General features: G+C 32.8%; 3 protein-coding genes across 11 annotated transcripts; 1 reads left to right on the plus strand and 2 right to left on the minus strand.

Annotated features, from left to right (window-relative positions):
* The first annotated feature begins 871 nt into the window (after positions 1-871).
* On the plus strand, positions 872-3,133 carry LOC114174636 (subtilisin-like protease SBT1.2). The gene has a single exon (XM_028059464.1). The coding sequence runs from the start codon at positions 872-874 to the stop codon at positions 3,131-3,133; it is 2,262 nt and encodes a 753-aa protein (XP_027915265.1).
* A 2,234-nt stretch (positions 3,134-5,367) lies between these two features.
* Positions 5,368-9,389, minus strand: LOC114173325 (YTH domain-containing protein 1). Of its 9 annotated transcripts, none has more exons than XM_028057635.1 (8): positions 9,272-9,389; positions 8,355-8,457; positions 7,646-7,875; positions 7,260-7,523; positions 7,096-7,172; positions 6,622-7,006; positions 5,985-6,044; positions 5,368-5,774 (listed from the first exon to the last, which is right to left on the minus strand). In XM_028057635.1, the coding sequence occupies exons 2-8, from the start codon at positions 8,443-8,445 to the stop codon at positions 5,754-5,756; spliced, it is 1,128 nt and encodes a 375-aa protein (XP_027913436.1). In that variant the 5' UTR covers positions 8,446-8,457; positions 9,272-9,389; the 3' UTR covers positions 5,368-5,753. The 9 variants fall into 9 exon arrangements, with proteins under 9 accessions (XP_027913436.1, XP_027913429.1, XP_027913428.1 ...); XM_028057628.1 differs by adding an exon at positions 8,863-8,970 and having other exon boundaries at positions 5,368-6,044; XM_028057627.1 differs by adding an exon at positions 9,123-9,189 and having other exon boundaries at positions 5,368-6,044.
* A 3,176-nt stretch (positions 9,390-12,565) lies between these two features.
* On the minus strand, positions 12,566-13,968 carry LOC114173327 (leucoanthocyanidin dioxygenase). The gene is made up of 2 exons (XM_028057636.1): positions 13,403-13,968; positions 12,566-13,306 (listed from the first exon to the last, which is right to left on the minus strand). Exons 1-2 carry the CDS (start codon positions 13,900-13,902, stop codon positions 12,745-12,747), a joined length of 1,062 nt encoding a protein of 353 aa, XP_027913437.1. The 5' UTR covers positions 13,903-13,968; the 3' UTR covers positions 12,566-12,744.
* Positions 13,969-15,850: the final 1,882 nt, after the last annotated feature.

Raw genomic sequence — 15,850 nt, forward strand, 5'->3', positions numbered from 1 at the left:
TACATTAATAAATATTTTCTGTGAAATGAACTTTTGAAAAGAGTGTGAACGTGATAATATAATAACTATACGCGCGGTATTGCATGCTTCAGAATAATTCGTTTTAGCCTAAATTTAAGAGAATGAGAATATGCATAAATCTCAATAAAATATTAAGAAGGGTGTGCTTAGGAAACTTAACGTGAATTTGAATATGGTTGTTGGACTTTGCATTTAAAGGAGGAACCGCTCATTGTTAGTAACACAATCTAATGTTAATGTTAAAGTTGTTAGGAATTTAAGTGAGTTTAAGTTTTATATGGACTAAAAATATAAAATAAAACACTATATAAGAATAAAAACTCATAAACTAATTTTCTTAAAATTTTGGATTGAAAGGAATGTTAATACCTTATTTAGTTAGAATCATGACTCATTAGTTTTGTATTTATTAGAAATTATTCGATATATAAAATTTAATATTTCATAATATAAAAAAAAAATAGATGTATTATTATAAAACAAAATATTTGATCATAATCAAATAAAATAAATAATATCTACATCAATATAGAAAAAAAAAAAAAAGCATACATTTGGCACCAGATATTGGATAGCGGGCATCACCATGCATCTACCTGAATTTACGTGATAATAATTTGTTACCTTGTTAAGTTCTAACCAGCTAGCCTCTGCTTGCATATATAATTTGGTATATATAGTAGCCGATCTGAAAAAACCTTGGTTTAGTCGAGGACAGCATAACCTTAAATTTTAATATTCCCCGTACTATAGGCCTCGTTAACAACTATGATTTCCACAGTATATATAACAACATGTAGTTCCCAGTTCTACCAACACCATAATAACCAACCAAGTATTCTCCACTAATATGGAACTTGCATTGCCTTTTGCTCTTATTTTTGCGCTACTTACTGTATGTCCAACAACTTCAGCACACCAAAATCCAGATTTTGCCAAAGCAATAAAACAACATTATCTTCCAACTCAAGAAATCGATGTTCCAAACAGCTTGCTGACTTACATTGTTCGCGTTGAAAAGCCTGATGAGGGTGGTGACTTGTATGCTTGGTACCGTTCGCTTCTTCCATCCAGTTTCGAATCTGACCAGAACCAGCGCCGCATTACTTTCTTATACCGCAACGTGATGAATGGATTCGCAGTGGAATTGACCCCAGAAGAAGCCCAAGCTCTTCAAGACAAGGAGGAGGTTGTGTCAGTGCGTCCTGAAAGGACCTTTCCGTTGCACACAACTCACACTCCAACGTTCTTGGGGTTGCAACAAGGACTGGGATTATGGCGCAATTCCAATTTTGGCAAGGGCATCATAATTGGACTTCTGGACACAGGTATAACCCCTGATCACCCTTCTTTCTCCGATGAAGGAATGCCACTTCCACCGGCAAAATGGAATGGCCTCTGTGAATTCACGGGACGGAGGACCTGCAACAACAAGCTCATCGGTGCGAGAAATTTTGTGAAGAACTCAAACTCAACCCTTCCACTGGATGGTTTTGGACATGGGACCCACACGGCAAGCACAGCCGCCGGAAGGTTTGTGCAGGGTGGTAATGTCTTCGGCAATGCCAATGGTACAGCGGTGGGTATGGCACCTGATGCACACTTAGCAATGTACAAGGTATGTGGCCGCTCAGGTTGTCTTGAAAGTGCAATACTGGCTGGAATGGACACTGCCATTGAAGATGGTGTGGATGTACTTTCTCTCTCCCTTGGAGGACCCTCTTTTCCTTTCTTTGACGATCCAATTGCACTCGGTGCATTCAGTGCAGTTCAGAAGGGAATTTTCGTTAGTTGTTCAGCCGGTAACTCTGGTCCTGATTATACCAGTTTATCTAATGAGGCTCCATGGATTCTCACCGTTGGTGCAAGCACCATTGACAGAAGAATATTAGCAACAGCGAAACTCGGCAACGGGCAAGTGTTCAGCGGGGAATCCATTTTCCAACCACACAACTTCAATCCAACGTTACTACCACTTGTGTATGCAGGTGCAAATGGAAACTCTTCTTCGGCCATTTGTGCTCCTGGATCCTTGGAGAACGTGGATGTGACGGGGAAGGTAGTGTTGTGCGAGGTTGGTGGATTGGTTAGAAGTGTAGACAAAGGACAAGAGGTTAAGAACGGTGGTGGAGTAGCCATGATCCTCATGAACTCAGAAATTGAAGGCTACAATCCCCTTGCCGAGATTCACGTTCTTCCTGCTACACAAGTAAGCTACCATGCTGGGTTAGCCATCAAAAGTTACATAAACTCAACTTCAACGCCAACAGCGACAATCTTGTTCGGAGGAACCGTTATTGGGAGTCTCTTTGCACCTGCAGTTACTTTCTTTTCCTCAAGGGGTCCAAGTTCTGCGAGCCCGGGAATTCTGAAGCCTGACATCATTGGTCCAGGACAGAACATTCTAGCTGCATGGCCCGTGTCTTTGGACAACAACGTGCCTTCGTTCAACATCATTTCTGGCACATCGATGTCTTGTCCTCATCTTGCTGGCATTGCTGCTTTGCTTAAAAACTCTCATCCAGATTGGTCTCCTGCTGCAATAAAATCAGCGATCATGACGAGTGCTAATACAGTGAACCTTGGAGGGAAATCCATATTGGACCAAAGGCTTCTACCTGCTGATGTTTTTGCCACCGGAGCTGGACATGTTAACCCCTTGAAGGCCAATGATCCCGGGCTTGTTTATGATATTCAACCGAATGATTACATTCCTTATTTGTGTGGCTTGAATTACACTGACAAAGAAGTTGGACTGATTTTGAACCAAAATGTGGACTGCTCCGAGGTGAAAACCATACCGGAAGCTCAACTCAATTATCCCTCGTTTTCGATTTGGTTGGGATCAACTCCACAGTTCTACACCAGAACACTCACGAATGTTGGAGCCACCAATGTAACCTACTTTTCGGAAATGGACCCACCTGTGGGAGTAGGCATAAGCATAAGCCCTGCTGAGATAACATTCACAGAGGTGAATCAGAAGGCTACATACACTGTTGGATTTATTCCTGGTGGAGACACAAAGAATCTCACGTTTTCACAAGGCTCTATCAGGTGGGTATCTGGCAAATACTCTGTTAGCATCCCTGTAGCTGCTGTTTTCGTGTGAAAATTTGGAGAAGTTAGAGTATCATATGGTTTTGTATTTAAGGAATAAAGATTGGAACTTGAACTCTCCAAAGATGCAGTGTTGCTGTGCAATGACATCAGAGAGCTATTTCAGTTCTCAACTAACTCTCTTAATAATATGAAGTTATTAGTTTTAAATGGTCTTATATACGTTGATATATATATTCTCTTTTTAGTTGAACCAATCAGTTCTTATTCTGTTGAACCAAAGTTTAAAGAGCTATTAACAAAGTGTTTTTAACAATGTTTTGAGAAACTTTCCTAGGTAAAAAAATATCATTTTATTACTTTATTATAATTAAAAATAAAAAATTAATTTACTTTAATTTCATTTTTAGAAATTTTGTTAAGTTTGTGAAAAGTTTTTTTGTCAAAAGTTAATTTTTCAAGTTTAAAAGGTGTAATTTTGTGAAAGGCAAATGAGTTTGGTATTACACCAGCACACTTAGGTGGAATCAATGAAGTCTATATATGTACCTTCTTTAGCTGCCAAGATTCACTTATTAAGGCTTTATGATGAAATTGATATAGTATAATGAGAACTGCTTAAACTAAAATAAAACATCGTGATAACACCATTATATTAATTATTTAAACATGTTCTTCTATTGTAAATATTATAAATAATATATATATATATATATATATATATATATATATATATATATATATATTTTAAATTGTTATAGCTTAACAACCTAATTATTGCATACAAGTGCCATACAATTGTTTTAATTATATTTTATTATTACAAAAGTTTCAAGTGGTTTATTAGAAACATTAAAGGTGTCAAACTATCTTTTAAAAATATTTTTTTAAAACTAAAACAACTACTCGACAACCTATTGATAATTAAAATAAATAAACACTTGTGTATCGATAAAAATTCAAAAGAAAAAAAAAACAAATAATAGGTATTATTTTGTTATATAAATTTGTTAAGAAAGCTAAACCTATAATCGTTCTTTATTTTAATTAAGGAAGTTAATGAATTAACTACTTATCTAAGAACGGAAAAGTGAATTAAAAAAAATGAAGTATCCTTTCTCTTGTCCATCAACTCCTCTCTATTTTATGTTATCTATTTTAACTTTTTTTGAGATATTTTCTAATCAAATATTATCAAACTTCAAAAAAGACAATATTTTAAATATATACAAAATTCGTATAAATTGACAAAATATATATATATATATATATATATATATATATATATATATATATAAAATAATATTTAATTAGATTTTCTTTTTCTATTCACGTATCGTTTTTTTCAATTTTACCCTAATTTATTATTTTAAAAACAATTTACTTTGACTGTTATTTTAAAAATATTTTTTATATTTTAATATTTATTTGAAAAAAATTGTGTATATATTTTATTTTTCAATTTAACTTATTATTTTAAAAATTAATTATTTTATAAATAATTTATCTTTAATCATTTTTATAAAAAATTCTTTTGTTTTTAAATGTTATTTTATTTAATAATTAATTAAAAAATTAATTATATATTCTGAAAATAAATATTATTGAATTTAGCTCAAATTTATATGAAAATTAAAAAGCATGAATACACATACACGACTAGAAATAATAATAATAATAATATTTTTTAAATGGTTTCATTATTTTAAAAATAAAAACAATTCCCTAATTAAATTTTAAGTAATAATATTTTAACAAGATTTATAATAGAACAATGTTTAAATACTATATTGAAGTTTGTCAGATAATTTACATATAAAACAAGGATCATTAAAATATCATTACTCTAAATTTTAAATGCCAACAAAGGATCCCAAGCAGTACTATCAAGTACTCCAAAGATTTCTCTATTTTGCCTGCCACAATTTTCTAGTAAATGCCAAAGAATTCTACCGGAAGAGGAGTATAATATATTTATCAACAATATTCAATATTGCGGTATTTTTAGGGTTGTCTTTGAAATGCTAAGAAAAGATTTTGAAATGTTATTTACATATTCTGTATACATCTCAAGCATCAAAGGCAATAAACAGCAATGATATTACCCATTTTTGGCCCCCAGACGATCATTTGCAATCCAATCAACTTCAGATCTATAAAAACAGAGCATATACATGGAAAACCGAGTGTTTCTTCATGCTTTTTTAAAAAAAAATTAACTAGCACGTATTTAAATATGACATGCTGAGTTCAATATTATAAAGAGCCTAAAGTAATCTCAAAACATTAACAAAATGGTAGACAGTTTAAAAATCAATCCAATATCACCATCATCTTTGCTGACAATTTTCAAGAGGGATAAAATGCCAGTTTAGCATAGGGATATTATATACACAAGGTACGTTTTGGTCATTCTGACTCTAATCTAAGCTCTGTACAATTTGCCAACAAGCCTCAAAGTCGCCTTGGAATTGAATCGCATTAATACGAGCTTCAATATCAAGTCCTAATTTTAGACAATTACAAGTAACTTCCATGTCATCTTTGCTATACGAAAACAGGAAAAGGGCCTCCTTGCCCAAAAAGTTACCATATTCGCATATTGTAGGAGATGTTGTATCCATGGAAAAGATGTCTGATGAATCCTCCAACGAGGGTTGCTCCTATTTCTATCAACACATTCTTCTATGTTCCTGCAAAATACATCCTAGCTGTGGAATCACTGAATTGACTACTTATTACGATTTGGAATTTGATTACAGTAATGACATTCATTTCCAACATGGTTTAGTTGCCTGAGAATTTTGATGTCTTGGTTATGGTTTCCTGTGACTAATGGATACCATGTCTAGATAAAAAAATACACAAGAAAATAGCAAAATGATGTTGATATAAATACTGACACTGGTGCGTAACTGTTTCCTGCCTCTGCTATGGACCTCCTCCAGGTATTCTTCATAGGACTACAACCAAAACAACATACATTCAATCAGAATTAGAAGAAAAAAATATAGAAAAGACACAAATTAAAACTGGAAAATTCACAAATTAAAAAGATAATAATCGGAGTTGAAACAGGATGAGTAAAAAGTGGAGGACTTGCACGATCGACCTTTACATGCCTTTTGAGCTGTCAAATAATCCAAACAAAATGACAAATTGTTCAATGTATGCTCTCTAACCATATCTGACTAGTTTTCTCACTAATGGAGAATATTCATTTATTGTGATTATAATTGCAGAGCAAAGCCATAAATATGATTTATTTTTTTATAAAAATTCTTCACAAATCTAGAGTCTGCCTAAATGGTGATTCAATATTACATTCTAATAGAAAAATAAGACCTCCTTCCAGGTTAAGGTCATTTGAAATATAGCACCACGTTTTAGAACACGAAAGATCTTATATTTGGTTTTAGCTTTGACAAAGGCATGTCATTCCCTAAAGAGGATTCTTAAGGTTGTCTAGCCAACAATCAGAAATAAAATGGAAAGAATAAAAAATAATTTATTAGAGGAAGAAAGAAATATTCCCAGTACCATGTCAAGAAAATCATCCTCAGTTAGGGTACTGCCAGCTAAAGGGCAGCCTGGAGACACACCCCAAAAATCTAATTGAGAAGACACGTCATTCTTTGTGGGTAGCTCTGGAATATGTCCACTATAATGAGCACGTTTAATCCCTGACAGTTGTGGCGACACAGAAGAAGTGATAGGCAATGTTTCAGTAAGCATTGTCCCACTGACTCTCTGCTTTGTTGAACGAGATTCATTTACTACAGGTTGATTTTGGTAAAACGGGGAAGAATAAGGCAGGGGCATTGACCATGACATATGAAATGGACTAAATTTATAGTCTTCGTTTCCCATTGAACTTGGAGTACTGACATAGCGGCCCTTAAATGAATAATCATCCCTTAATGAGCTGCACATGCAAAAACCAATAAGCAGGAAGCCTCCTCTAAACAGTGCTTGACAATAACCCGATAACAATTGCCTCCCTAAAAAATATACCTGGTCAGTAGGTCATTGGTATCATTCTTACCATCAAGAAGTTCACAAAGAGCTAGGCCAACGTCTGGAGATAACTCCTAAGAGGGGGAACTTGATTTAGAGTTACAATTGCATAACATATGCACAAATTTTGAAAGATCTAAAAGGTTAAAATAAAAGGAAACCTGACAGTCTCTGCTAATTTTGACAGGCTTATAGTCATTCAACGGATTCTTGAGATGTAGAGTTTTGTGGAAAGGCAAATCATTGAAACGCAGCCACTGGACCTTAAAACTGCGGCCCCAAGGATTACTTTTACCAATTCCCTCACTCCAAACATTGTCTCTACCCTTTCCAATGGAGGACATCATTTGTGCGTATCCTTGGAAGGAACCACTCATGTTGACACTAAATATAAGGATTACACAGCCCGAGTTCTGCAACATATACTGATAATTCTCAAGAAAATTATTTTTATCTTATGGTAATTTATTTCCTAATTCTTGACGGACCCTAAAGCCTAGAACTATTTAAACAATACAATTGGAGATGAGAAAAGTAGGCTACTTACATGAAAAGCTTCTTCTAGAATCCGTTCATTCATAATTTGAGTAGCCCAAATTCCTTTCTTTATAGACAAATCAATATTTTGACGGTTCAAACTCTTAATGATGAAATACTTAATATCATTCCACTTTTCCACTCCAATGCCTGTTGGATGCCCTATCAGACTATAAGAGTGTTCCGCTATATCTGTCCGAATTGGATTATTGTTTTCATTAAACTTGTAACAGGAGCTCTCTAACAAAAAGGATCACAGATAAATCAGAACTCAAAGTAGAAAAAAATATTAATACAAAAGAAAAAAAGCTAACATGCATTCATCTGTGCTTAAAAATAGATATGTACATGAATTTTGAGTATAATAAACTCCCAATCCCAATCTTCACTACACATGCCAAAGTCAGTGATCATATGGACAACTCCAAGAAAATTTTGCTAATTAAGAGTACGTTTGGATTTGTGAGTTTTTATGGATTGATAAGGTGATTCACCGTTTGGAAGTATAACTAAACAATGGAAGGAAGGATGTGGGACGAGTGTTTAGGTTAGAAATATGTAACTTTACTTTTTTTTGTCAGCCATTTTGTTTTACATATTTTATCTTACATGAAATGTTTAGTAATTTCAAATCTATAACTTCTCTAACTCCATCCCCCCACAATGGAAGCTCCTTAACCCACTTGATCTTCATGTTACAAGAGAAATATTATCAAAACCTGGATCATCTGAATTTCCAATGTCATTCCTCCATTCAGTGACCGATGAATCAACTACCGACACATTTTCCTTTGCGCTATCAGAAGACATATCCGAATTGACCTGTCATGAAATTATGAAAGTTAAATGCAGAGTGCAAAGTATCTACGTTACAACCACCCAATGCCAAAACTATGAAAGAGAACACCAAAACAACTATGTAGAATACAGGTATAGCAACACAATTTTCATAAATAACTGTTTTGCTGATGTCACTAACATGATTTCGAAAAAAATTAAGCAGATAACCCACGTGTTACTTTCATGATATTCATTCATAGGAAATACTAACAAACTACAAGGATTATGTTGGTTGTCTCCGTTAAAATTAGAGGGGGAGGGAGGATTTTACGGATAAATCTCACCGAGAAGTTTATTCTTTATCCTAAGACAAGAAAACAATCACAAGCCTGTTCTTCGGGATTTATGCGCAGTAAAATATAAGTAATGTAAGATAGGATAAACAACCTGCCCGAACAATCTAGCTCTCTCTCTCTCTCCCTCAAGAACACAGAATACTGATATAAGTCAAAGTTCACCTCAGTGAGAAACCTTGGTCAGAGTTTCCTATTTTGCCTAAAGTCGAAGCAAGAAGATTAATGGGTACTACAATTAGTTACAGTATGAATTACAAAAATTGAAGCAGAACAATAAAAAAAAACCCTGAATCCTAAGTGCGGCATGATTGGTGAAGAAGAAGAAAAGGTAAGGTGTAATACATAACCTACCCCCTTGAACAGTGAAAGACTTGCAAATGTAACGATGTGTGTGGTGCTTCAGGTGAAAGCAAAGTTACTGAATCGTGATTCAACAACGCATTCCATTTCAGCGTAATAAAGGAGAAGAGAATTTGCAATGGAAGTTTGAAGAGACTCACCAAATAGAGGAGTGAAGTCCGAGGCGCCAGTGTTATGAGTTTGGATCCTTATCGCTTATGTAATGACCATGCTGCACTTCTTGCTTTTCTTTACCGGCACTTTCTTTCTTTTCTTTTTGGAAGTGTTTATGCCTACTTTTTCAACTCTTTTCTAATTAAATCTTACTCCTTTTTTTTATCCATTCATTCCTAATTAAATGATGGTATTATATATTTATAAGTTGTTCTAATATTTTAAATTTACAAAATTATTTTTTTCTATCAAGTTTATTCAATTTGTATTTTCTGTCACTCAATTTGAAAAAGAAATCGTATCTAATTTAGATACTTATTATTTTACTCTAACTTCTGATTTGTTTTCTATATTATATTTTATATTTTAAATAATTAGATATTTTTTAAGATAAGTATGTATCTATCAAGTTGATGTAACCAAAATAAATAAATCATACATAAAATTGACTAATAGATTATAATTGAATATTTTTTAAATAAAATAAATAAATATATCTCTATTCTAAAATGGAAAAAAATATGGATAGAGTAAAAAACAATTCCTTCACGTCTATTTTAAAGAATAATAAATGTGAAACAGTATTTGTACTAATTATTTCTTTTACTTTTATAATATTGAATAAAATTAATTACTTCAATACAAATATCATCCGTCTTAATTATTGTTTAAAATTAAATGTAAGTATAACTTTAAATAGAAAAATTAAAATTATGAAAAAGACAACACGGAGTTGCTCTCGTGATTTGTGGTGTAGGTACTTCCAGGTAACACCAGTAACAGTAATTTAATAGATATTTAAATTTAAATTAATCAACATTTAATGAAAACAATTGGTTTGAATTTTTTAAAATTTTTTAATCCAATCTAAACCTGCCTCTTGTAGTAAAGTTTTGCTAAAAGAAAAATAAAAATATATAATTACACTGCATAACAGTTTTAGAATTACGCAAAAAGTTCTAAAACAATATAAAGTCCCAACACTCGACAAACTAATAAGATAATTTTTCAACTAGAATTTATAATTGAAATGGATTTAATGTGTATTTTTATTCTAATATAAAATAAAAGTAAAATGAGTTAAGAGATTTCAAATCCTAAATATAAATATAATTTGGTATAAATACACATTTGGTCCCCAAACTTGTTAGGAAAGTTCAATTTGGTACCCGAACTTTAGGAATGTTCAATTTGGTACTTCAATCTTCTAAAGAGATTTAATTTGGTACTCTCTGTTAAGTTGGAGTTAACACTGTGTCCGTACAGGACACGTGTCAAGCCATTAAATTTTTTTTTTATTTTTTTTTCAAAAAGATTAACTTTTTTTTTCAAAAATTTAAAAACTGTTATGTGTCCGTTTATCATCGTGTCACGTGGCAGTTTACAATCATGACATGTGGCAGTGTAATAGTTATTTTCAATTTAGTACCCTAATTTAAATTTTTGGTTCAATTTAGTACTCAAATTTTTTAAAATTATCCAATTTCGTCCGTTCCTATTTGAGACCAAATTAGTAAATAAGCTTAATTATAACTTATATAAACATGTTAAAATAATTGTTTTGAATTTATACATCAAATCACTACACCTAAATATTCAAATTAGGTTGTAAAAAATTACAAAGGTTAAAATGTAAAAAATAAAATAATTTAAGTATTTAGGTGAAATGATTTTATGTATATATTAGAAAAAGTTATTGTAACATGTATATATAGGTTGTAATTAAGCTTATTTACTAATTTGGTCTCAAATGGAAGATGACGAAATTGGATGATTTAAAAAAATTAGGGTACTAAATTGAACTAAAAATTTAAATTGGGGTACTAAATTGAAAACAACTATTATACTGCCACGTGTCATGATTGTAAGCTGCCACGTGGCACGATGATAAACTGACACGTGGCAGTTTTTAAATTTTTTGAAAAAAATAAAATAAAAATTTCATGCTTTATAAAATTGGGTACCAAATTGAACATTCCTATAATTCGGGTACCAAATTGAACTTTCCGAAAAAGTTTGGGTACCAAATATGTATTTATACCGTATAATTTTAACGTCGCATATCTTAACACTTGCCATCAAATGGTTTACTAAAATAATAATTATAATAAATGTAAACGATTAAAAATAGTATTACTTTAACAAAACTTAATAATGTATAAATATAATTAAATGATAAAATTCAATAGTAATGAATAAAAATATCGGATTTTAATATTTAAATTTTAACTTATTTTAGCAAGATAAACAAGTTTTATTTATAGTTATTTTAACATATTTCTCTTCGACTAAACAATCTCTTTTTTTTTACTTTTTTTCCAAATTTAGACATATTTTTTAGGTGTCGAAATTTTTATATAAATATGTATTTTCTTCTAACTTATCCTGGGTTATATTTACTGTAAATGATAATTAGGTATAAAGATGAGAGTATTTTTAAAATAGTAACATAAAATAGAATTGAGTTGAAGTGGTTAAAATTTACTAATATTACTCCACCAGGTATAATATTGTTTTTTCTTTGTATTTGAACAACCAAGTAATGATACAAAATTTCCTTTAGATATGTTCTCCTACATAAATCAATCACATGAATTAAAAGAGTAAACCTATATCAATCCATATTTGTATAAAAACTAATAAAAATCAAACCCGAACATTTACAAATTGTGTGTTAATCACAAAAATTCATAAATAAAATGAATTTATATGAATTGTTTTTATACATTTGAAAATGTAATTTGTGATCGATATCATATATCATAATTGATAGGAAAATTATCCCTAACTTTTTAATAAAAATATTCTAAAGAATTTTCAGCAACTTAACACACATGTATATTATTATTTAGATTTAATTATTTTACATAATATTTATTATTTATTAGATAGATAAAACCGAGTAGTTTGAAAATTGAGCCATCTTTGAAATAACTTTAAATTGTAAGTGAGATACTTTCCATAAAAATCACAAAACAAGTTTTTTTACAGTTCCAAGTAAGCTTTTTAATATCCATTTTGATCGATATATTTGAATTTGTTCATTAAAAAAAAAACAATGAAGGTGGAGGACTGCGTTATTTAAATAAAGTATGTCGCATATTTTTATATATTTTATTAGAAAAGTAAAGAACGGATATTTTGATATATTTTTAACTCATTATTTTAAATACCATTAAATTATCATATTATTAAAAAAATAAAAAAGAATCGAAGGATGAATTAAAAATAATCGGAAGTAAGTTAAAAGTATTATCTTATAATAATGATAAAAAAACAACTTGAATAAAGAAAAATAATATATTTAATAAAGGGGGTGAAACAAACTTAAAACAAGAGGAGAGAGACCAGATGAGTGGTCTTTTTATTAGTACAACCCATAAGGACTAAGAAAGTGCAGAAGAAGACAAACATAAAGTGCAATGTTATGTGAGAGTGTATGCGGAAGCCATTGAATCACTCAATTCGAGACAGCTTCCTCGTCCTTCCTGAAAAGTTTGTGGTGAATATGTTGAGCAAAAGTGCGGGGAGGAAAACGCGCCGGCTCTTTCTCAGTCACAAGTTCCGGCAATGGCTGCAAGATGATCTTCTCCTTCGGGGGTTCACAGAACACCGCCCACGATATTCGAACCTTCTCTTTGTTCACCAACCCCCTGTGGAGAATACTCTTGTACCTCCCGTTACTCAGGATCTCAATGGTGTCTCCGATGTGCATGAAGATGGAATTAGGCACACACTTCGCCGTCACCCATTTTCCCTCGTAGAAAAGTTGCAGACCCGGCACCATGTTGTGGAGGAGGAAGGTGAGTGAACTTATATCGGTGTGGGCTTCAACTCCCAGAGCCAATTCCGGCTGCGGACAAATTGGGTAGTAGTTGATCTTCAACTGAAGCAAAAGCTCTTCCATTCCACCAACCTCCTTCTCTAATCTTCCACCTTCCAACCCTAACCCAATTGAAAGTGCCTCCAGTATCTTCGTCGCAAGTTTCCTCAATAGCCTCGCATACTCGCTCGTAGCCTCACTTCTCATCAAAAAGAAAAATATGTAAGAAACTATATATATAATCAATCAGAAGTAGAAGGAAGGAAGAAAGATGATGATGATGATGAAAACTCACGTGTAATCGGAAGGTTTGGTTGGCCAGATGGAGAGGTCGCGTTTGTCTTCAGGAAAAACGAGGTGGAAGAAGTAATCTTCCCACTCCAATTGGCCACTGGCATTGTTGGCGAGCTTGCTTCCATAGCCCTGAATCTTCCCGGAGGCTTGATCGTTGGCGTACTTCTCCTTCTCCTCAATGGGGAGAGAGAAGAAGGTTTCACCTGCTTTCCGCAGGCGATTCAAGAGCTCCTCCGGGATGCCATGGTTGACCAAGTTCATGACGCCCCATTCCTCCGCCGCCTTCTTCAGCTTCTCCCGACACCTCCCTCGGACAACCTCCGACGGCGAATCTATCTCTCCCAGGTCAATCGTGGGAACTTGAGGCCCCTCCTTCTTCTCCTCCTCGAACACGTTCCCTATGTTCTCCAACTCCTCTTGCGGCCTCACGTACTCCTTCGGGATACACTTTATCCCACTGCTCGCCAAGCTTTCAACTCTGTGACCCACCGTACCCATCATCTTCAACCTTCTTCTTCAACCTTCACTTCTTCAATGTTCATTCAACACCCACTTCCTCTCCCTGGGTTTTATATTCCAATTCTAAGCAAACAGCACTGTCAATTTCCCTAACAGTCACCATCCATTTGCGTTGGTCATCACGTGACAGCTCCTCAACAAACCAAAAGTTCAACGCGCCTTGACTGGGGGTTAAGCTCCTGCATCATCTGCATGCACACCACTCCGCCTAACCCTCCATCGCCATTCTCGAACTTCTCTTTCTATCTCTCTCTCTCTCTTTTTTTTTTTTTTTTCTTTTTTCTTTTTAAAAACTAAATTTCTTCAACCATATTCTCCCTTTATTTATTACACCTCCTTCCCTCGAATAAATTCTCCATTCAACCAATTTTGCCTCCTTTCAATCAGAGGGGAAATATGGAACATAATGTTATTTATATATTTATATGTTTGTATATTTATATATTTATATATTTAATCAATTAGTATGTCTATTTAACGTTATCCACATAAAACAAATTATTTTATTCATTTTCAATATTTGTGTATATATTTGCTTTAAAAGAATACGTGGGATATCAATATATACGGGTACTATAAAAATAATTTCGACGTCGTGTCGGCTATAATTTGGTATCTATGAATCTCGAGTTGGTTCTGTTTAGAGTGGAAACTGGCCAATTTGTTTTATTCTGTCATTGATCTTTCTAAAATGGGTGTGGTAGATTCACATGCATCGTTCAAAACATATGTTAAAAAAATTTCAAGTTGTCAATGGATTCAGAAGTTGACTCACTAAAAAAATATATTCACGAGTTCACCTTGATAGGTTATATTTTTTCATATATGGTTTATAGTCATGGTCATGGCATAGTTATGGTCATTGAGAGATTGTGGTTCTATATGGTTATATAACATTAGTCTTACACATATAAGACCTTAGACACCACTTTTACACCAAAACCTTAAGGCAATGTTGTTATGGGTCTTTATTCTTATATGGTGTTTAACTTTGTCTTTTCTATCCAATGTGGGACTTTTTGACTCACACTTGGACTATTCCCAACATCTCCCCTCAAGGGTGAGTCCCTTGTTGTTTTTTTTTTCCTTTTTCATATGGTATATTTTCCCTTCAGGTGTATGAGTGACCCCTTTGGTTATGGTTATGCGGTCAGTCACATCGGTGACCCCTTTTGTTTATGGTGGTGGTTATGCGGTCAGTCACTCCGAACCATCGGCTCTGATACCACTGATAGGTTATATTTTTTCATATATGGTTTATAGTCATGGTCATGGCATAGTTATGGTCATTGAGAGATTGTGGTTCTATATGGTTATATAACATTAGTCTTACACATATAAGACCTTAGACACCACTTTTACACCAAAACCTTAAGGCAATGTTGTTATGGGTCTTTATTCTTATATGGTGTTTAACTTTGTCTTTTCTATCCAATGTGGGACTTTTTGACTCACACTTGGACTATTCCCAACACCTAATGTAGTAATTTCTTTTTGAAATTGAAAAATAAAATGAATGTATAAATAAATTATTCCATTAATATTTTGTGTAAACACAACCGGGGTAGATGAGAAGAAGAAAAAGTAAAAAATAATATCTTATAGTAAGATAAGATAGATGCACTTAACCCTGCCAAACATATTTCGTTATTTTTAGTAGTCAAATGTAAGAAAATCCAAGTTCTTCCTTCACATTTTACATGACATTTAAACATGTAAAACCCGCAATATAAAAGAAATGTCATTACAAGTTCATTTTATATCAACTTCAAATTCTCAATTATTTTAATATGATAAAACATTAAATTACTTTAAGTCAGTTTTTACATGAATTAAAATTAATCTACACACGCCCCAATAATAAAAATTTCGAAAGAGATTCTACAAGCTTATCAAAAGTTAGTGTGAAACTTTTTTGTATTATTTTTTT

This window comes from Vigna unguiculata, chromosome 2 (genome assembly GCF_004118075.2).
Source record: "Vigna unguiculata cultivar IT97K-499-35 chromosome 2, ASM411807v1, whole genome shotgun sequence".
In the NCBI taxonomy this organism is placed as follows: domain Eukaryota; kingdom Viridiplantae; phylum Streptophyta; class Magnoliopsida; order Fabales; family Fabaceae; genus Vigna; species Vigna unguiculata.